Source organism: Tachypleus tridentatus, chromosome 8 (genome assembly GCF_004210375.1).
Source record: "Tachypleus tridentatus isolate NWPU-2018 chromosome 8, ASM421037v1, whole genome shotgun sequence".
Taxonomy (NCBI): Eukaryota; Metazoa; Arthropoda; class Merostomata; order Xiphosura; family Limulidae; genus Tachypleus; species Tachypleus tridentatus.
This window is the reverse complement of record NC_134832.1, coordinates 153281575-153306543: the sequence shown is the minus strand read 5'-3', so window position 1 is coordinate 153306543 and position 24969 is coordinate 153281575. Positions and strand designations below refer to the sequence as shown.

The window sequence follows — 24969 nt, the reverse complement described above, 5'->3', positions numbered from 1 at the left end:
CCAACTTGTTTGTGTCACTTTCCCACACAATTATCAAAACCAACTTGTTTGTGTCACTTTCCCACACAATTATCAAAACCAACTTGTTTGTGTCACTTTCCCACACAATTATCAAAACCAACTTGTTTGTGTCACTTTCCCACACAATTATCAAAACCAACTTGTTTGTGTCACTTTCCTACACAATTATCAAAACCAACTTGTTTGTGTCACTTTCCCACACAATTATCAAAACCAACTTGTTTGTGTGATCTTCCCACACAATAATCAAAACCAACTTGTTTGTGTCACTTTCCCACACAATTATCAAAACCAACTTGTTTGTGTCACTTTCCCACACAATTATCAAAACCAACTTGTTTGTGTCACTTTCCCACACAATTATCAAAACCAACTTGTTTGTGTCACTTTCCCACACAATTATCAAAACCAACTTGTTTGTGTCACTTTCCCACACAATTATCAAAACCAACTTGTTTGTGTCACTTTCCCACACAATTATCAAAACCAACTTGTTTGTGTCACTTTCCTACACAATTATCAAAACCAACTTGTTTGTGTCACTTTCCTACACAATTATCAAAACCAACTTGTTTGTGTCACTTTCCCACACAATTATCAAAACCAACTTGTTTGTGTCACTTTCCCACACAATTATCAAAACCAACTTGTTTGTGTCACTTTCCCACACAATTATCAAAACCAACTTGTTTGTGTCACTTTCCCACACAATTATCAAAACCAACTTGTTTGTGTCACTTTCCCACACAATTATCAAAACTAACTTGTTTATGTGATTTTGCCATACAATTATCAAAACTAACTTGTTTGTGTGATCTTCCCACACAATTATCAAAACTAACTTGTTTGTGTGATCTTCCCACACAATTATCAAAACTAACTTGTTTGTGTGATCTTCCCACACAATTATCAAAACTAACTTGTTTGTGTGACTTTCCCACACAAACTAACTAACTTGTTTATGTGATCTTCCCATACAATTATCAGAACTAACTTGTTTATGTGATCTTCCCAGTCATCTGGCACATCTTGCTTCCGCATCAAACGAACATGGCGTTCACACTCCGTCATTAGCCCTCGAACTTTATTACTGTCGATGGGCATGACAAGTTTTGATGGTACTGTTTCAATATCAACTTTGCCATTTTTCTCACTAACAAAAGTAAAAAGAAAGTACAATTAAAAATCTAATATATTTTCTTTGATAATTCTAAAAAATAGTAATTAGAAAAACTAAAAGAAACAGCATTAAAAAGGTGTTTATCAAACTTAAAATAAACAAATTTAACTAACACAAAACACCAACAGGTCAAATAAACTCCATCAGAAAACAAAAACAGTGTATAACAAAACACAACTGCTTACATTTTAACCACATGTCTTTTACATGATAGCCAAGTATTTACTCATTTATTTTTAACCATGTTTACAATGGAAATTAACCCAAAAGTTTAGGGTTAAGCCCCACTCACTGCTGATATACTGGGGGGCTGGTCAAGTACTCGAATTAAAAAGTTCACATACATACTCATTTAAAAAATGGTACCTTTTAACATTCCCCCTTTATAAATAAATAGCCATTTGGTTCCAGTACCAATGGGAAAGACGTCAATCATGTGAACAGTGCACCAGATTTACATAAAAAAAAGCCACTACCAAAATATGAAAAACATCCTTCTAAGGAGTTCCCTGCAGGTAGCAGCAGTTTAGCAGACAAAATATGGGAGAGATATTTTATTATGTAAAAACTAATTAATAGTTAGACTTAAGTGACTGTACAGGCTACTGGACATGATGACAATTAATATCTAATCACCACAACCTTACTGGAACCAAGTTCACCCATCCATACATACAGTCATGTGAAAAAGTTAGGACACCCTAGAAAAGCCTGTGTATTTTTTAAACATTTTTGGATGTATAGATATTTGATCTCAATTTCAACAATACTGAGAGATTATAGGAATATAACTAAACAATTAAAACTGGAGAAAAGACTTTTCAAGATCTTCTGTAAATGTCATGCTACAAAAATGCATATTCTAACTGAGGAAAAAGTTAGGACACCCTACCCCCTAATAGCTAGTGTTACCCCCTTTGTCTGAAATAACTGCAGTGAGACACTTCTTGTAGCCATCTTCCAGTCTCTGACATCAATCTGAAGAAAGTTTGCCCCACTCCTCAATACAGAATTCTGTCAGCTGTAAGATGTTTGAGGGGTTTCTTGCATGTACAGCCCATTTCAAGTCACCCCACAGCATCTCAATGGGATTAAGATCTGGGCTTTGACTCGGCCATTCCAGGACTCTCCATTTCTTAGTTTTCAGCCAGTCCTTGGTGTATTTACTGGTATGTTTTGGGTCATTGTCGTGTTGCAGGGTCCAGTTCCGCTTCAGCTTTAATTTTCTTACAGATGGTCTCACATGTTCCTCAAGCACCCTCTGATACACAGTAGAATTCATGGTGGATTCTATGATTGTGAGCTGTCCAGGTCCTACTGCAGCAAAGCAGCCCCAAACCATGACACTTCCACCTCCATGCTTCACAGTTGGTATGAGGTTCTTTTCCTGGAATGCTGTATTTGATTTATGCCAAACATGTCCTCTGTTCTGATGTCCAAATAATTCAATTTTGGAATCATATGTCCCAAAGAACATTATTCCAGAAGTCCTGGTCTTTGTCTATGTTCTCTCTGGCAAACTTCAGTCTGGCCTTGATGTTTCTCTTAGAGAGCAAAGGTTTCCTCCTTGCACACCTCCCATGCAAGTTAAACTTGTGCAGTCTCTTTCTGATTGTAGAGGCATGCACTTTCACATCAACAGTTGCCAGAGCCCGCTTTGGGTCCCATGATGACATGTTAGGGTGTTTGGAGACCTCTTTTAGCATCTTGCAGTCTGCTCTTGTGGTGAACTTGCTTGGATGACCAGACCTGGGTATGTTAGCAGTTGTTTTAAAAGCCCTCCACTTGTTGACTATTTTCCAGACAATGGAATGGCTGATTTCAAAATCCTTTGGGATCTTTTTAAATCCCTCACCAGACTCATAAGCTGCTACAGTTTTCTTTCTGAAGGCCTCAGACAGATCTTTGGCTCTCATCATGGTGCTCACTCTCACTTCAACAGTCAGGAGCACACCAAATTAAATAGGGCAAGCCTCATTTAAAATGCTGAGTAACGATCTTCTAATCATGTGCACCTGGTGTGATAAACCTGTGTGTGAATTGAGCCATTTTAAGTGGGAATAAATGTGGGGGTGTCCTAACTTTTTCCTCAGAATATGCTTTATGTAGCATGACATTTACAGAAGATCTTGAAAAGTCTTTTCTTCAGTTTTAATTGTTTAGTTATATTCCTATAATATCTCAGTGTTGTTAAAATTGAGATTAAATATCTATATATCCAAAAATGTTACAAAAAATACACAGGCTTTCATAGGGTGTCCTAACTTTTTCACATAACTGTACATACATAAAACATCTATATATATTCATTTATACAAAGTAACCATTAAATCCATTGATCACTTTTCAATGTTATAACTTAGAAATTGTAAAGAATACACTGACAAGATTCTACTTGACCTTTCAACTCATACTATAATAAATAATTTGAGAGTTAGTCATACAGAAATGTTTTGTGTAGACATTGTTTTATCATCAAAAACAAGAAAATTTGTTCTTGGCATGCTTTCTTTCAAAAATTAACTAACAAATATTATGAAACTCAAAACAGTTATTGTTTCCATGGAAGTCATTAAAGAGAAAAGTTACAAATTTAAAATAACAAAATAAAACATAATATACATGTTTACATTTTCCTAAACTGATCGTGTATTCCTAATAAAACTAACCTCCCCTCACACTTTAGATTTAACCTTAGGAAATTTTCTCTTCTTTGCCCAACTAATCAGTAGTATGAATTCTGCCTCACTTGATCGAGTTTTTATACCTCACTATATTTCCCTTACTGATTTTAAATCTTGTGACCCTCTTCACCTGCATCAATGCACCCTTTATACACAGTCCATAATTAAAGTCCATTATTTTTTCTTATTCACATTTTTCAAACAAGCAATATTATCAAGGCCAAACACTGATTATTGTGGGGAAAAAGGGTGGTATAGCACAGGAGGTAAGTTGTCAAAAATAGAATTTCAGATTTTCAGCACAGAAAAATGTAAAGTTCTTAAACACAGCACTACCCACATTTTGGTTTAAATCCTACATTCAGCACTTGGAGTAGCTGGTAAGAGTAAGATTTGTACAGAAAGTGTCCGAGTAGAAAAACAAGCAGACAATACTGGTATACAATAATAAACCCAAATGCGGATCTGGAACAGGTATGCTCTTCAACCAGATAATGTGAAATCTAATCATGGGCAGTAGAGAACAACATTGTTCATTATCATGAGATTCATCCAGGCCCCAAAAACAAAGTTCCATATGTCACTATTGAAATTACAGGGTTACATCTATTATACTAGTTACATTCCCTTCTACAATCTACTAAAGGAAGAACAATCTATTGTGTACTATACTAGTCACCTTACCATGTGTGATCCACTAATGGGTGAACAATCTATCATATTATACTAGTTACCTTACCTTGAGTAATCTATTAAAGGAAGAACAATCTATCCTGTGTTGTACTAGTTACCTCACCTTCTGTGACCTACTAAAGGATAAACAATATATTGTGTATTATACTAGTTATCTTACCTTGAGCAATCTATTAAAGGAAGAACAATCTATCGTGTGTTGTACTAGTTACCTTACCTTGTGTGATCGACTAAAGGATGAACAATATATTGTGTATTACTATTTATCTTACCTTGAGTGATTTACTAAAGGAAGAACAATCTATTGTGTATTATACTAGTCACCTTATCTTGTGTGATTGATTGGTTGGCACAAAGCAGCTAGGCTATCTGTGCCAAACATCTGGTAAAAAGTTAAAATTAAAGTAAAATTATTAAAATTTATAAAAGGATATTAAGGTAATACAAAACAAAGTTTAAATTTTAAATTAAAAACATAAATAGCATTAAATCCAATTTTTATATCTACAGCAGTAAGAGAAAAACTACAGTAATACAAGTTGTAAAGAACTTTCTGTGGCATAATTGTAATTTTCATAATTCGCCAGGATGACTAATGGGTAAGTTCAAAAATCAGCATTAGTTACCTGAAGTTGACCATTCCAGTCCTGGTTTCAAGTCATTTGACCATATGGCCATTTTCAGAAAGTAAAGTAATACAAGTTTTAAAAGACTTGTAGCAACGTTTGAATTATTATAACTCTCCAGGATGACTAACGGGTAGTTCAAACATGAGCATTAGACACCTGAAGTTGGCCTTTCAAGTCCTGGTTTCAAGTTATTTAACACTAAAGCCATTTTTTAATTTCAAATTGAACTAGATGTTCTTTAATTCTTAAAAGGGAATCACATTAAAAACAGGTCAACTCATAACTTAAAAACCTTAAATAGCATTAAAAGAATTAATGGCCTTTAAAAAACTAAAAACATTTTTTAGGTGTACAGTGCCCCCACTGCCAAAAACACTGTCTAACATTATGGATAAACCTTGGGACAAAACATGTTTAAAATGGTGCCGTCGTTGAGAATTGTAATGACAGTAAGACATTAAAATGTGGCTTATTGTGACCCAAGTTTTACATAAACAACACATTGGGGCATCAGTCCCAGATAAAACATAAAAATGAGTTAAACAACTGTGACCCATGCGTAGCCTAGTTAGAACAACTTTCTCTTTCCAAAAGCAAGACAGCCAAAGTCCAATAGAGGGTTTTATTTGGAAAAGCTTGTTTTCACATTGCTCCCTCCAAGTTGACTGCCAATTGGCATGGAGCCGCACCTTGAATATACAATCATAATCCATGTATGGGAAAGGCATAGTGGTGATAGTGCCAGAAGAGATAGACTTAGCTGCAGTATTGGCAAGCTCGTTCCCATGAATACCAACATGGCCAGGCATCCAAAAAAACTGGATAGAAGTACATGTGAAAGAGAAATGGGCCAGTCAGTTTTGAATATTGGCAAAAACAGGATGAGAACTAACGTGAAACAATTCCAGGGCCAGTAAAGAACTAAGCAAATCAGTATAAGTAGTGCAGTTTGAATACTGCTTAGCTTCTATGTGATCCAGGACAAGAGAAATAACATACAGTTCAGCAGTGAACACAAACTGTAGAGGGGATTCTGCATGCAACAACCAAAGCACAACAAACCATGGCAGAGCCCACACAGTCACCTCCTTTTGGCCTTTGTATTCAGGTGCAGTTCGATGAATTTAGTCTGTCCTTGGATAATATTACTGTATCCACTGGTCAGCCCATCCCACCATGGCTTCTTACAGTCCCCACATGTGGCCTATCTTTAAGTCAACTGAGAAAAGCAGACACTCCTGATTGGAAATACTGTATTATTTGCTGAACATATTTTGAACTATTCTTCCATTCCTATTTATATGGATGGGCTTAGATGTTTGAATATATAATTTTATGTTATTATTTTATTATATTTTTTTATATAGTTACAAAGGTGTTCCTTTGTACTGATTTATTCTGGGCTTAAGTTGTTGTATAAGTAAGGCTTCTTTAATATTGCGTTTGTTTGTTTGTTTCTTTATTTAGTATTTGAGTGTTTTCTACGGTTATGTTGTGTTTATTTGACTTGCAGTGTTCGAAAACGTGTGAAGGTGGCTTTTTATGTTCTTTAAATCTGGTTTCCATTTTTCTACTTGTTTCTCCAACATAGAAATCATGGCAGGAAACACATTGTATTTCATAAATAATGTTGGTGTGATGTTTGTCAGTGTAGTTTTTACATAGTATAGACCTCAGTTTTGTGCCTGGTTTTTGAATAAATTTGGTATTAACTGGAATGTCATATTTTGTTACTAGTTTTTGCCAACTTTTGGTTATTTGTCTGCTGATGTCAGGAATATATGGTATGCAGCAGTATGTGGTTTCGTGATTTTTTGATTCGTGAGATATATTTACTTTTGTTGGTTGATTTTGCTCAATGTCTAGGTGTGTGTGTATAATGTTTTCTACAGTTTGTGGAGGAAACTTATTGATGTTAATGAAGTATTGTTTTATTTTGTCTAATTCATTGTTAATTTTATCTAGTGAGCATAGTTTTATGGGTGTATTTATTTGGTTTCTTAGTACGTTGAGTTTTTGTTTTGTTTCATGTGCTGAGTCCCAAGGAATGTATAGTCCAGTATGGGTGATTTTTCTGTGGATTTCTGTTTTAAATTGTGTATCGGTTCTTGTAATTTTGAGGTTAAGAAATGATATTTGATTGCTTCCTTCTTGTTCACCTGTGAAGTTGATGTTGGGATGTTAACGTGATTGAGAAAATTAAGTGTGTGTTCTGTAGATCTGAATCCCGCAATCATGTCGTCTACATATCTGTACCAGTGTAATGGTGGATGTAATGCTGTGTTAATTGCTTGCGTTTCAACTTGTGTCATAAAAATATTGGCTAAAACTGGTGATACTGGGTTGCCCATGCTTTGGCCATTTGTTTGTATATAGTTGTGGTTGTTGAACATGAAGTTTGTCTTTATCGTGGTGAATTCTATGAGGGTTGCTAATTGGTTGCTGGGAATGTCTATAATTGGGTTAGGGTCTCGGATATAGAGTTCTAAGGCTATCTTGCAGGCTTCAGTGGTTGGAACTTCTGTAAAGAGGGATATAACATCAAAACTGGCCATTACGGCTTTATGATTAAGATGATTTAGATTATACTTGAAATTAAAAGAGTCTTTGATGAATGAGCTGGCTGATGTTACATATCTGGAGAATGCCCATGCTATGTATTTACCAAGATTGTAATTAAATGATTCATATGTGGACATTATTGGTCGTAATGGACAATCTGGTTTATGAGGTTTGGGGATGCCGTATACTAGAAAAACTAAGATGCAAACAACAGAAAAGACACCAAGAAAAACAGTTGACTTACCTCATAATTAACAGATCTGACCGAAAATTAAACACAGACGAGATACATTTACTTAACTTCGCAATAGGTACATTCCAACCTTAGAAATAAAAACATTTGAAATAAACCAATACAAAGGAACACCTTAAAATCTATATTACAAAATAATATAATAAATAATAATATAAAATTATATATTCAAATATCTAAGCCCACCCTCTACATTCCAACACTCAGTTACACAACCCCTTTCAAACATGTGGTCAGCTACAGGTCAGTTACCTCTCTCTTTCTTTGTGAACCTGACGATGACCAAAGAAGGTCTAAACGTTGTTCACTCCTCTACGTAACAAAATTTCTCAACCCAAACAAGCCATTTTTACATATATATTTCTCTACAAGTGGGTTTTCTCGACATCACTGATTAGAAAATATGCCAGTTCTGAAATTAATCCAAGATTCATTCTGGCTTTGACGTCTTACCCACCGAGCACGTGCACAGGCCCACTGGAAAGAGATGCAGTTCGAGAGTGTGGGATACCTAGGAAAGTATCTCAGGCCAGCTTTTGAGGCTTCCATACCATGTGGCAGGCAGGATTCCACCATGGACAAGGATATAGTGGAAAACATGTTGAGGTTTTAGTAACACATTGAGCAGCTGCTTGTATAATACAGTCAGTTGCTGCTGTCACACAGTCATCTTTTGATGGCTTGCACACGATAGCAGGATCAAGTTCTGTGAGAGCAGCGAAAGAGGGCCAGTTTGACTTATCCAGCTTCCACCAGGGCACGTGGGTCGGGTGGCATGGACCACAGCCAGTCTCTCTCAAAATTATAGGAAAATTATCACTGCCTCGTGGATTATTGTCAACCCTCCATGAAAAATGGGAGAATAATGAAGAGTAGCAAACTGAGAGATCAATAGCAGTGAAGGACTGACTAGGTGCATGAAAATAAGTAGAAGAACCAGTATTGAAAAGAGAAAGGTTGTGATCAGAGAGCTTACGCTCTACAGAGCAATCCCTTCTATCAATATCAGCACTTCACCAGAGAGATGATGTCCATTAAAGTACCCTAGGATGAAAAAGAGAGATGCCAATTGTTCAATGAGAGCATCAAGGCCTGATTCATCATGTCTTTCCAGGGGACAGGTAAAGAAAACAAACAGTGATGACATGACCCAAGGAGACACGAATGGCTTCAGGCTCCAAGGGTGTGACAAGTAGCAAAGACAGGATGGGCACATATTAAACAGCCAACAGTGACACTCATCCATCACACAGCCTGTCATTTCTGTACAAAGAAAACTGTCTAAAGGTGACTGTATTGGCAGATTACAGAAATGTTTCCTGTAAAGAAAGACATACAGGATGGTAGTAAGCAATCAGTGCTTTGATGTCATGCAGATTAGAACATAAACCTCGACAGTTCCATTGTATCAGAGTGGCCACTTTTATTTACGTGCAGGCATATTGATTAGAGAACCCTTCTGTTTACAACCACGTCTTTTTTTCCTAACTGTCCTTATTTGAGGGACGTCTGTAGACCTCCATGGATATTGCCCTGGATCGATTGAGCAGGTCTTTGCTGTTGGGAGTCCAGTGACTGAAGACATAAAAGAATGATTGTTTTGCATCTTGGGGTGGGAGAAAAAAATTATCCAAGGAATTGTCTGTACCTGGAACCACAGGATACGAATCTGGGAAATGTATGTAAAGGACAGAAATAGGTGTTGAAGTTGATTCATCAACTTTTTTAACCACTGAGGTTAAGAGACTTTTCATCTGTTTGGAGAACAATTCCTTTGGAGGTACAGGGAGATCTGTCTACACTCCCACTACAGTTCTGGAATGAAGTGTAGCAGCATACGTTCTGAGATAAGGTGGTGGACAGCAATTTTCGAGCCTCAGGGTAAGTAATATTTTCAATCTTTTCAAACGCTACATCTCTTTCTCTTCCAACCATCAAGGGCAAGAACGAAAGTAGGACAGATGAGAGCCATTGCAATTGATGCAATGAGGGTCTGATTTACACTCGTAGGCATCATGGTCTTTGCCACTGCAACAAGCACACGGCAAAGAACCTCGACATGACGTCTTCGAGTGACCAAACCACTGACACTGGAAACATATGAGGGGGTTTGGAATGTATGGCTGCACTCTGTAATTCAGATAACCTGCCTTGATGGAGAAAGGCTGATGTGGTGACGTAAATGTGAGAATGAGGACACTGGTTGGCACCATAATTCCATCTTTGGCAGTGGATACACGCCTCACTGCAGAAACTACTTGGGTGAAGAAACCAGTGAGAATCTCCGACTCTGGGATGTTCTTCAAATCCCTCTCAACAATAACTCCTCATGATGAATTCAAAGTAGCAGGAGGTGTAACCTCAATAGGTATATCCCCAATTTTCTTTGAATGCAAGAGGAGTTCACTGTGTTCAGGTGTGAATGTTTCCACCAATATGTCACCAGATCGAAGCTTCTTTAGTGACTTTGGAAAACCAGCAAGTCCTTCTAGTCCCTTCTGAATGAAAAAGGGAGACATTTGCCATAAAGGTTTGTCTGAAAGAAAATGTAGTATAAAAAAATGATGTACAACAGGTGGTAAAGATGGTGAGGATTGCTGCTCAGAATTTTCAATAAGTGATCGTTTACTTACAGACTGGTTTTTCACTCTTCTATTAAGATTTGTAATTGGAGGATCCATAATAAAAAATGAATATTAAGGTGCCCATCCACCATGGAGCCCTGTGAGGAGATGAACTACAATGCCAAATAAGGATACTGCAGCAGTAATGCCAGGGTTTCGTGAGCACTATACCCAAACACCAGTATCAGATACAATGTTCACAACACCCGTTGAGATTGTATAATACACAATCTGTTGTATATTACACTAGTTACCTTACCTTGTGCAATCTACTAAAGAAAGAAAAAACAATATATTGTGCAAGTACTAGATACCTTAACTTGTGGGATCTAGTAAATAAAAAACACTCTACTGTGTATTATACTAGTTATCTTACCTTGTGTGATCTACTAAAGGAAGAACAATATATTGTGTATTATACTAGTTACCTTACCTTGTGTGATCTACTAAAGGAAGAACAATATATTGTGTATTATACTAGTTACCTTACCTTGTGTGATCTACTAAAGGAAGAACAATATATTGTGTATAGTGCTAGTTACCTTACCTTGTGTGATCTACTAAAGGAAGAACAATATATTGTGTATAGTGCTAGTTACCTTACCTTGTGTGATCTACTAAAGGAAGAACAATATATTGTGTATTATACTAGTTACCTTACCTTGTGTGATCTACTAAAGGAAGAACAATATATTGTGTATTATACTAGTTACCTTACCTTGTGTGATCTACTGAAGGAAGAACAATATATTGTGTATAGTGCTAGTTACCTTACCTTGTGTGATCTACTAAAGGAAGAACAATATATTGTGTATAGTGCTAGTTACCTTACCTTGTGCGATCTACTAAAGGAAGAACAATATATTGTGTATAGTGCTAGTTACCTTACCTTGTGTGATCTACTAAAGGAAGAACAATATATTGTGTATTATACTAGTTACCTTACCTTGTGTGATCTACTAAAGGAAGAACAATATATTGTGTATTATACTAGTTACCTTACCTTGTGTGATCTACTAATGGAAGAACAATATATTGTGTATAGTGCTAGTTACCTTACCTTGTGTGATCTACTAATGGAAGAACAATATATTGTGTATAGTGCTAGTTACCTTACCTTGTGTGATCTACTAAAGGATGAACAACATATTGTGTATAGTGCTAGTTACCTTACCTTGTGTGATCTACTAGAGAAAGACCAATATATTGTGTATTATACTAGTTACCTTACCTTGTGTGATCTACTAAAGGAAGAACAATATATTGTGTATTATACTAGTTACCTTACCTTGTGTGATCTACTAAAGGAAGAACAATATATTGTGTATAGTGCTAGTTACCTTACCTTGTGTGATCTACTAGAGGAAGAACAATATATTGTGTATTATACTAGTTACCTTACCTTGTGTGATCTACTAGAGGAAGAACAATATATTGTGTATTATACTAGTTACCTTGCCTTGTGTGATCTACTAAAGGAAGAACAATATATTGTGTATTATACTAATTACCTTACCTTGTGTGATCTACTAAAGGAAGAACAATATATTTTGTATTATACTAGTTACCTTACCTTGTGTGATCTACTAAATGAAGAACAATATATTGTGTATTATACTAGTTACCTTACCTTGTGTGATCTACTAAAGGAAGAACAATATATTGTGTATTATACTAATTACCTTACCTTGTGTGATCTACTAAAGGAAGAACAATATATTGTGTATTATACTAGTTACCTTACCTTGTGTGATCTACTAATAGAAGAACAATATATTGTGTATAGTGCTAGTTACCTTACCTTGTGTGATCTACTAATGGAAGAACAATATATTGTGTATAGTGCTAGTTACCTTACCTTGTGTGATCTACTAATGGAAGAACAATATATTGTGTATAGTGCTAGTTACCTTACCTTGTGTGATCTACTAATGGAAGAACAATATATTGTGTATAGTGCTAGTTACCTTACCTTGTGTGATCTACTAATGGAAGAACAATATATTGTGTATAGTGCTAGTTACCTACCCTTGTGTGATCTACTAATGGAAGAACAATATATTGTGTATAGTGCTAGTTACCTTACCTTGTGTGATCTACTAATGGAAGAACAATATATTGTGTATAGTGCTAGTTACCTTACCTTGTGTGATCTACTAATGGAAGAACAATATATTGTGTATAGTGCTAGTTACCTTACCTTGTGTGATCTACTAATGGAAGAACAATATATTGTGTATAGTGCTAGTTACCTTACCTTGTGTGATCTACTAATGGAAGAACAATATATTGTGTATAGTGCTAGTTACCTTACCTTGTGTGATCTACTAATGGAAGAACAATATATTGTGTATAGTGCTAGTTACCTTACCTTGTGTGATCTACTAATGGAAGAACAATATATTGTGTATAGTGCTAGTTACCTTACCTTGTGTGATCTACTAATGGAAGAACAATATATTGTGTATAGTGCTAGTTACCTTACCTTGTGTGATCTACTAATGGAAGAACAATATATTGTGTATAGTGCTAGTTACCTTACCTTGTGTGATCTACTAATGGAAGAACAATATATTGTGTATAGTGCTAGTTACCTTACCTTGTGTGATCTACTAATGGAAGAACAATATATTGTGTATAGTGCTAGTTACCTTACCTTGTGTGATCTACTAATGGAAGAACAATATATTGTGTATAGTGCTAGTTACCTTACCTTGTGTGATCTACTAATGGAAGGCGAGGCACATCTTTCATGAAGAGCAGTTTGGCAGGTCTTGCATGTCCAGCACCTGGGTATGCATTCCATGACTTAGCATAACAATGGTCCATTGTAATCACATTGGGTTCCTTTTCTTGCCCAGAAAGCAGATGTAGAAATGATTCTATTGGATTTAATTTTGTAGGTTCAGCAGGAATATCGTCTGACTCCGAAGTTACTGGGGAATCAGTAGGCATGATTGAAAATAAATCTGCAAAGAAAAACAGTTATAAATTGAATTTATAGCAACATAAAGAAGCAATACACAAGTAAATATTTACTGTATATTTTCTAAGTTTCAAAATTATATTTTAAGCCCGTGTGAAAAGTCTACATACTTCTACATTGCATATGAACAAATTTTATGTTTAGCAACTGAGAAATAAATAATATTTCATACCAGATACATTGTCCAGGCCAAGACCACAATTGAGATCAACATATTTTTTATATAACAAACCTTTTGATCTGATTACCATTTCTAAATTTAAAAATTAAAAAGAGAAAAACATACAACAATAATAATAATTTTGTTTTTGAATTTTTGGTTACATAAATTTTGATATTGGTTTTGCCCACCTGGTCTCAACAACACTTATGTTTCATATACTAGCTAATGCATTTAGGTTGTATTATAAATACACTAGAGGTTCCCACTGAACACTAGACCTTTCGAAATTATATCTAGGTATTGAAAAGAAATAATGAGCACTTCCTTGAAAGCACAAAAATTAAATTGGAGAAGGATTGATGACATTATTCTATATAACAATGGTTTTGCCTTGTCACAACTAAAATACTACAAATTAGTTATCCATTAATTGATTTGTGCAGCATCTCAATAATAGTAGAACAGGTACATGTAGTTGAGTTTTTCTTAGACATCATGAATGATACAAAGCACAAGACTGACCATCTAGAATAGGTCAATATTTTTAACAATCATCCTGATGACCTACCTCCTCAAAACCAACAGAATTACAATAAGTATGATATTAACCTATCTACACCATTTAAAATATTAGTTGTAGTATTGTAAGGAGCTCTCTGCTTCACATTCTATTTGTGACATGACTGAAAACATCACCTAAAATATCTTCAACAAAATTCTAATTTATACCCATAGCTAGGGAATTGATTAATATTATAAATTATCTACTATCAGCAATTAGTGTCACAAAAAAAGTGAAGTTCATGTTTCAGATTACTGGGTTTTCAATTATTCCACCTATCTAAGTAATAGAAATATTGCTATTATGATTTCTCAAAATTATTTTAGGTTATTTCAAATTTTAACCAACTTAATAGTTTAGAATCACAAAACACAAAAATAACCAAATTATCAAAATTAGTGTTTTTAAGTAATCTGCCATTATTTCTCTTTATTACTTCCTTTGTTTAACTTTGGCCAGTTTTACACAGATATATTTCAAATTTAATTAAATTACTTTATTATCAATGTATAAAAATCAACTTGGCATAAAAACACAGTTAATAAAACAAATTTTATTACACAAGGTTTATGTTCTTAGTTTTAAAACTAAATATTTAAAAAATACTTAATATTCCTGACATGAGAGTTCTCTTGGTCTTTTCCCTTATATGATTTTTTTTATTACATGTCTCTGAAGTACAGACCTTAGAAGTAACTTGCTCATTAGAATACAGGTATTACTAAGGCAAAGTCTAATTTTTACTGCCTTCAATCTTATTTGTTTACAAGGTCAAAAACTACAAAATTAGACCCACTGGTTCCACCCACCTGTTGCATCATCTTTTCACTAATGACCAATAATTCTCTTCGGCATTCATTCAACATCATTTATAACAAATCAGAAAGCAAAATGTGAATGACATACAGTGTTACCATATTTTCAATATATTGAAAACAAGATAGCACTGTACATGTAAATTTCATCTTACTTTAGGAAGTTTATCTCATAGTGTTTAGATTGACCAGCAGAAAAAATTGAAGTCATTTTTGTCTTAGCAAGAAAGCCAATTAAATTATAAGTTATGGGACATTGTCTGCTTTGTATGTGTTATTGTGTTCTTAGATGCATTATTTAAGTAAATAAAAATATTTTGTATACTAATACTATAATTAGGAAGAAAAGAAAGAAGCTTAAATTTTATCAGAAACCAAAAGCATAAAAATAAGAGGTCCACAGAAAAACTATACTTTTTGTTTTTCATGTATCTTCTTTATCTATTGTTACAAAAGGAACTAAAAACGTAAAAATTAGAAACCTGCAAGGTTATATTAGGTAACATAAGGAAAAGCACATAATGAGTAAAAACTTTTCATGGAATATGCTCGCCAGCAGGTAGGATGTTACATCATTCAATACACTTAGGCAAGTTACCTTTTGCTTAATGATTTCCAACTTGTGTAGTTGGATTTTTAGTAAGACATTTTTTCAGAGAAGTAACAGTATAAACAGATGTAAACTGTTATAAGCTTTAAGAGGGAACTACAGAAGAGAAAAGATGTTAGAAAGTTGAACAATTTGATATTTGTTAACATTATTAATGTTGTAATGTATGGTAATTTAGGTTAAATAATAAAAGAATAACTAGCTTTACAAATACTGAAAAATACAAATAGTATTAAAAAAGAATAAGATTATGTTACCCAGGGGCACAGGTATAGAATATAACTGACAGTAAGAAATATAATAAATGGGTCTAGCAGATGTGCATATAGGGGCTAATGATATAGAGAAAGGTAGGTTCGAGGAGCTACATATGGAGGTAAAGAATAAACATACTTCAGTTACAAGTTTAAATAAAGAATGCAACAAGAATCATCTGTTGTGTGTTTAGGAGAGCTAATGTGGAAAATGTTTAAAGATAAATTTTTAAATGTTCAAGATAAACAAATTTAGAGCATGAAAATGATGAATGCAAGTAACAATCACCTGAGCAGCCTAGCTAGTTACAGACTGATAACCCACAAATATCCCTTAATTTTGATGGAAGTGCTTCTACTTTGAGTTTCGAATAGGCCAAAACCTATATACTCATTTACAACAAGGCTTTCAACAGGTCACAGAGTGCTATAACCAGACAGCCTAGCCCATGTTTTCTTGACTTACAATGACTACTGTAATTGATACTCACTTATGGATTCCCTGGAATAGTAAGGTGGCCAATTTATCTCTCAAGTAACCTACAGCAGCAGATCTTCCTGGCTTGTCAGACAAAACTTAACAATTATACAGCTCCAAATAAGTATCGTCCAGGGTGGAAGAGTGCCTGGAAATAATCAAACATGTATGGTTATTAGGAACTCTATAGTAGCCTTACATCAGTTGTGGGAAAAGATTTGGAGAGTAATAAAAGATACTTTGTAAAATCATTTAACAAAGTTTATAACTTTACTGAATGGTCAACATGATTTCACCATGGAAAAATCTTGCCTTACAAATCTTTTGACAATCTCTGGAAAGGTTGCTTATGTAGATGAGGGCAAAGGTGTAGATTTGGTGTATCTGGATTTGCAGAAAGCATCTGGGAAGGTGCTACATAAAAGTCTTGAAAAATTCCTTCTTTAGGTGTGGAGTATAGGTTAGCTAATTGGATATAAGAGTGGCTAGGTGGAAGAAAGCAGAGTATTTTTACAAATGGAGTTCAGTCAAACTGGATTAACGTCACAAGTTTGGTATCTCATGGCTCAGTCTTGGACCTTTACTTTTTCCGATTTACACCAATGACATACGTGAAAGAATGGTCAATAAATTATTTAGTTTTAATTGTCTACAAAAATACTTACCAAACAGTATTCAGCTTGTTACATGTTTTACACTATTTTGCACATTCGATGAATTTTCATGTAGAACAGTTCAGGATTAAAAAAGTAAATAAAACGTTTTGTACCTCAAGATGTCTATCATATTAAAGGAATAATACTGTGAAAATATCTACAAAAAACATATAAAAATAGAAAGATTGGTTGAACGTAACTGATTAATAGATCAACAAAGTCCATAAATCAGCTTTCTGCTAAGTTAATGATGGTCACAATGGCAAACTACCAACTATCTTACTGGTCAGAACTCAAAATGAAATGTTCATTGCTTGAAACCTGTCCACTCTTAATACACCCATAATATACTCTTAAATACAAAGATCTGTAGCAGTCAATGAATATTTGAGTTATTTTGCATTCTAGTACAAATTTTAATGTTCAAGAAAAAGAATTCATGTTATTTTCAAACATTTTATAATACAAAACATACATCATCAAAATAGTATGTTCTGAAACTTATATGATTTATTTGGAATTCATGACAATTTAAAAATATGTTTGAAATGTTCTTTTAGCATGCAGAGCACCAAAATATATTCATCACATGCCAAACAATTGTGCTAACAAAGAAATAACAGCACAAAGACTAAACAATGACTTTAACAATTAAACAGAGATAAAAATTGCTTTTTCTGTTGGTTATAAAAAATCATTTAAAGGGTTTTAGTATAGAATCTAAGAATTCTCAGATATAGGTAAGTTTCTCTGATAGGTTTACAAATTTATTGATTTTTTCAGTATATCAAGGATGAAGGAGGTTCAAATATTAGGTTCTTCCTTGTAATTAAGCACAGTGTGTGTTTTGATGTGGTTGATACTCTAGCATTCTGTGATGTTAGAAAAGTCAGATGTGGAGAATTCAGAGCTGAGATGTAATATTATGGTGAACTTTTCTATTCAAACTGAGACTACAAATATGTATGAAGACAGCTGCTCATCACATAGACTTTACAGCCAGTCAGTGATTGACAGCATCCGTATCTACCAGTCAACTACCTTTTGAAATAGTTATTGGAAACACTGCCCGATGAACCAACTTAGTTCATATCAAGACCATCAAAACTTTCTGAAAGATAATTAAGATTTTCAAAATATCTATCTCAAGACTCTGTAATATTGTGCAAATGAGAAACTATCTGAAAACGTTTAAGTCAAAAGGTAACAAAGATATAACTAAAAATATGAGTGCAAAAAATATCCAAATAGTTCTGTTAATCACCAAATGTAAGAAAAAGCAAGGTAGAATTTCTGGGCTCCAAGAGTTTCAAAAATATCAGACTATGATTAATATCCCCAATCTGACCACAGAAACAAGGAAGTAATGGAGTTCTTACAAACACAATATCCCTTTCAGGTTCTGGGAAATTAACCATAAAATTAACACCCAAACAAAATATCCAAATGAATAAAATCTTTATTTCTAATAACTTATGCTCTGTAGGTTTTTGTTCAGAAGAATGAGTACAACATTAACAACCCTACACATGACTTGAACACAACATACATAGACAACAACAAGAATGAGTACAACATTAACAACCCTACATGATTTGAACACAACATACATAGACAACAAGAAGAATGAGTACATTAACAACCCTACATGATTTGAACACAACATACATAGACAACAAGAAGAATGAGTACAACATTAACAACCCTACATGACTTGAACACAACATACATAGACAACAAGAAGAATGAGTACAACATTAACAACCCTACACGACTTGAACACAACATACGTAGACAACAAGAAGAATGAGTACAACATTAACAACCCTACACGACTTGAACACAACATCATGAGACAACAAGAAGAATGAGTACAACATTAACAACCCTACACGACTTGAACACAACATACGTAGACAACAAGAAGAATGAGTACAACATTAACAACCCTACACGACTTGAACACAACATACGTAGACAACAAGAAGAATGAGTACAACAATAACAACCATACACGACTTGAACACAACATACATACATACATAGACAACAAGAAGAATGAGTACAACATTAACAACCCTACACGACTTGAACACAACATACGTAGACAACAAGAATGAGTACAACATTAACAACCCTACACGACTTGAACACAACATACATAGACAACAAGAAGAATGAGTACAACATTAACAACCCTACACGACTTGAACACAACATACGTAGACAACAAGAAGAATGAGTACAACAATAACAACCATACACGACTTGAACACAACATACATAGACAACAAGAAGAATGAGTACATTAACAACCCTACACGACTTGAACACAACATACGTAGACAACAAGAAGAATGAGTACATTAACAACCCTACATGATTTGAACACAACATACATAGACAAGAAGAAGAATGAGTACAACATTAACAACCCTACACGACTTGAACACAACATCGTGAACAACAAGAAGAATGAGTACAACATTAACAACCCTACACGACTTGAACACAACATACGTAGACAACAAGAAGAATGAGTACAACATTAACAACCCTACACGACTTGAACACAACATACGTAGACAACAAGAAGAATGAGTACAACATTAACAACCCTACACGACTTGAACACAACATCGAGACAACAAGAAGAATGAGTACAACATTAACAACCCTACACGACTTGAACACAACATCACATGAGACAACAAGAAGAATGAGTACAACATTAACAACCCTACACGACTTGAACACAACATACATGAGACAACAAGAAGAATGAGTACAACATTAACAACCCTACGACTTGAACACAACATACGTGACAACAAGAAGAATGAGTACAACAATAACAACCATACACGACTTGAACACAACATACATAGACAACAAGAAGAATGAGTACAACATTAACAACCCTACACGACTTGAACACAACATACATAGACAACAAGAAGAATGAGTACAACATTAACAACCCTACATGACTTGAACACAACATACATAGACAACAAGAAGAATGAGTACAACATTAACAACCCTACACATGACTTGAACACAACATACATAGACAACAAGAAGAATTAGTACAACATTAACAACCCTACACATGACTTGAACACAACATACATAGACAACAATAATGAGTACAACATTAACAACCCTACACATGACTTGAACACAACATACATAGACAATAAGAGACCACTTAGTCCATAAAGGCTATCTTCATTCACTCATAACTTACATCCACTAATTACTCTTTAGGAAACTATTAATTTCTCAGTTTAAACTCTTGGAAGGTATTAACCACCACCATTACTGCTGACAGAACTCATTCCATTAGCCACTCATACTATAAAAAATTAAAACTGTTAAATGGAGCTAAGCCTGTCTTTTCCAAATCTTTATTCCTAGTGAGCAGCATCAAGAAAGGAGTAGTCTTTACCCTATCAGTTCCCTGGATGGTCTTGTAAACTACAGAAAATTCACCTCTAAAGCCTACTATCAGAAAACATATTATTGTAAACAGACTTTTAAACCCTTGCTACTATCATATCTTAGGTAAGATCAAAACTGGTATTTCAAGTTAGGCTTAATTAGTGATTTGCATAATGTAAATTACTTTTTTTGATGTGAAGTTTAGGTGTTTTTCAGGCCCCACAGAGTGACTATGAAACAGGATGGGTTTGTGGTATTTAAATGCATTTTATACATAATAACCCTTTTGCTATGGGTGGGTGGATTCCACCCACCCTATATTCTCCAAAGTAATCTTCTATAACTAAAATGTACACATACCTCCACAACATTACAAGACATTTATACACAGAGTATTGGATTTTTAATTTTAACATTTTGTAATAAATTGTTGTGAATTTTTTATATTTGAATGTTGACTATCTGACAGGCAAAATAATTTTGATTTTAAAAGTACTTTTATATTTCAGAAAATTGTCAAATTTCACATATGAAACATGTATAACTTTTTGATAACCTCCAGATAATTATCGAGCATTTCTTAAAATAAAAACTTACATTTTATCTGTTATTTTCACTACTGTATCTCTATATGGGTTTCATAAATTTAATCAACCTCACAACCACCATGACAAATCAGGAAAGAAATAAAAATTATGCTTTTTTCATTCTAGAATGACTACAAATTATAATGAATAAGAAACCACAAATGTTTAGCCTAAATAACTTAAATTTTGTAACATTATACCTAAAAATATTTTTATTTCATTGATCTTTTAACAGTGTCTAACGTTACAGAAATTGAATGATGTGATGCATGTGACTTGTCTTAGCTGTGTTCTAGTGCACCAGTATTTTATAAAATACAATCACATTTTGGTTATGTTATTCATGTATATATATATATATTACTACTATTTATAAACAAGTTATTAAATTTCATTTATTTCTCTTAAAATGCAAATCAATAAATAAAGTACAGCAAACAACTATCTCTTCTAGTTATGAACTTTGTATTCATTTGCTACTTGCCATTAATTGCTAAGCCTTTCAAATTTCACACATAGAGAATGTGAAACAAAATATTTTATGTTTTACATACAAATTTTTAAATTACCAAAAAAAATCATAAATTACATATCAATACCATAGCACTCCACTATAATTTATAAAGCTTAGTAACTAAGTTATACTTAGGTCTAAAAGAATTTTTGATCTCACGAGTGTCTCACTTGAAATCTACCATTAAAAGAATGGGTTTCCCACATAAATACTTCGTAGAGGCTGATAAAACCACTATGGGTCATTCTGATCTTTCAATTGGTTATATAAACTTCACTGGGCAAAGTAGACATAAGTAAGCATTTTCAAAAATGTAAGAGGTGGGCAGGACCACTTTGGTTGACTCAATAACTATATTATTTCACAAAATAGAAAAGATATGAATTTCTTACCTTATATTCTAGCTTTCTAACATTGGTAATTTGGGCTTTTAGAAACTTCAGATTTTGTATGTGGGCATCACAAACATTGATATTTTGTTGGTTTTTTTAACATTTACTTTAAAATTAAGAAATTGTCGTATGATGTTAAAATTTTAATTATAATCTACAATTTGATAGAAAACTTATTGACATAAATTCATAAAATCATAGTTCAATAAAATTTATAATGTGCATCTACAAATCCAATGACATAGTCTTTGGCTTGACACCATAGGAAGATTAGTCTCGGTATAGTTAGGATTTTTCTCACCACAAATATACTAATTGCTCTATAACTTCTGTGGCAACTTTTATCACCCTGTTTAAAAACAGGAGTAGCATTACTAAAATTCTCCTATCTTTGGGCACTTGTCCACTGTCTACTGACCAACATTATTGGGTTTCTGTATTTTAACCTCTCAATACTTATTGCTAAAAGATTAGTATCTACATGTTTCACATCAATCCCAGTGCATGAAAATTGTTAATTTCCTGAAAGATAAAAGATGTATTTGCTTCACTTTTTCCACAATGGGGAGTATGCAGAGACAACCTTGAAGGACCAAATGTTACCTTGTTGTCCATCTTTTAATTTCTTAAACACTACTTCCCTTTTTAAAAATCAGTGTGACATTTGTTAATTTAAAATCTTCTAGCATCTTATTAAAATAAAGTTAATGTTATAAATACCTTTCCTTTCACTATCCTAGATTAGAATATATATCTAGAAAAATGTTTTTCTTCTTCTAATTTTTCAACCTTAGCAGCTCTAGCTTAACCCTACATCTTCACTTATAAAATAAAGGTGTTTTAATACAGAAATACCACAAATTCAAAATCAACCTTTGATGCACAAGTAACTACTAAAAGTGTTTAATGACAATTTGTATAAACAAACACTAAACTTTCAAACAAGTACAAAAGTGCACAGTTATCTTCTTGCAAAGAAAGTCTATACAATTTTAGTCTTAGAAAAAACACACTGGTTTTCACAGGATGTAACAACACATACCAAGGTAGATCTTAAACTATACTAGGTTTTCCAATTATGAGTTTGTGAAAAAAAAATATTGCTGATAGAACAGTAGGTAAACAAAATAAACCACCTTTTTCAAAAACTGTCAACTGCAAAGATACCTTTCAAGCCATTAATATGTTCAAAACAAATCACTGTAAATAATTACAAAACAGAAAATAATCTACTTAATACTTAAACAGACTACATATTGTAAGTATAATATACTTATGTTATATTCAAAAATGCTTCGAACCAGGACTGTGTTGCAACTGTATTCTCCAAAAGAAGAAAACCAAGCAGAAAATACATCTCAAATCATAAACAAAGAAAAATGCATTCTGACTGGTGGTTCAGTTACTTCCTTTTTCTGTTTTTGGAAATACAAAATATATAAGCAACCTGAGGTTGGGAAATAAATATTACCACTTTCTATTTTGAAAAAAACAACAAAAAACAATAAATCAAATGTATGAATTAATCAAAATATTAAAGCAAACACTCAATATTCAGCCATCCATTACACTAATGTGTTACATTAGCTCTCTCAGATTTCTGTGATAACTCATTGCAAAAACAAATTTCTTCAATATTTCTAAAATACTTGAATTTTGTACAAAAATGCACTATTGTTGCACCTTATTCATATTACTATTAATATTATAGTTATACATTAGTGGGTGACATCACTGCAGACTAAAAGTGTAAACTAACAATAAAGTGTAATATCAGGCCAGTACTAACGTTGAGCCATGAAAAGTAAAATAAAGTAGAGAAGGCTCAATTCTGTATTGAAATTGGTTCGTTTTCAGATAAATGCGCAAAACTACCTAACCATCAAGGCTATCTGCACTAGCCATCCTTAATTTTAAGCTAATAATAAGTACGAATAAACACTAACAAAAATATGCGAAACTTTTACTACTTGTACAACTTTTAAAATGGGCATTAACTTAGCTGCTTCCGAAAACAGCATTATAAATTATAAGGTAACAACAGCATTTCATACATTTTGAATTTAAAGGTGATGTTTTTAAAACACAAATAAATTATACGTTCATTTTACCTCTTACCTTACTATCTCAATTGCTTAACGATGCTTCAGCCCCCTACACATACGTATTAAATAAATGAAACTCGATCAAATTTTATACGCCTTTTTCATAATAAATACTCATAAGGCGCGCGACTCGTAATCCGAGGGTCGCGGGTTCGCGCCCGCGTCGCGCTAAACATGCTCGCCCTCCCAGCCGTGGGGGCGTTATAATGTGACGGTCAATCCCACCTTTCGTTGGTAAAAGAGTGGCCCAAGAGTTGGCGGTGAGTGGTGATGACTAGCTGCCTTCCCTTTAGTCTTACACTGCTAAATTAGGGACGGCTAGCACAGATAGCCCTCGAGTAGCTTTGTGCGAAATTCAAAAAAAAAAAAAAAAACTGAGATTAATGTGTTTGTGTTTGTCTTATAGCAAAGCCACAAAGGGATATCTGCTCAGCCCACCGAGGGGAATCGAACCCCTGATTTTAGCGTTGTAAATCCGGAGACATACCGCTGTACTAGCGGGGGGCCTGAGATTAATAAAATCTCGTATTCTGTTGTGAAGTTGTGATGGCTCATAAGAACAATATCTACAGTTTTGCATCAAATTATCACTAGGAGGATATAGACTTGTTTGGATATCAAAGAAACGGACAATTTAAGATGATGAGTTTCAATAATATGTTATTGTTGTATCTGGAGGCCAAAAATAATAGTTACAATTTGTTTCAGATACAAATTTCCGATGGCATGGACAAATTGCCTACTGAAAGAGACAAAT

General features: G+C 33.9%; 1 protein-coding gene across 6 annotated transcripts in view; it reads right to left on the bottom strand.

Moving 5' to 3' along the window:
- The window catches only part of LOC143223773 (uncharacterized), a 100544-nt gene extending 76045 nt beyond the window's left edge, over positions 1-24499 (bottom strand). Inside the window, exons 1-4 of one of the 6 annotated variants that reach the window (XM_076452181.1) lie at positions 24226-24499; positions 16528-16662; positions 13360-13615; positions 977-1174 (exon numbers count right to left, since the gene is read on the bottom strand). In XM_076452181.1, the coding sequence (XP_076308296.1) occupies positions 977-1174; positions 13360-13601 (440 nt within the window). In that variant the 5' untranslated portion in view covers positions 13602-13615; positions 16528-16662; positions 24226-24499. The other 5 variants (XM_076452187.1, XM_076452185.1, XM_076452186.1 and 2 more) reach the window with 5 other exon arrangements.
- Between the last annotated feature and the right edge of the window lie 470 nt (positions 24500-24969).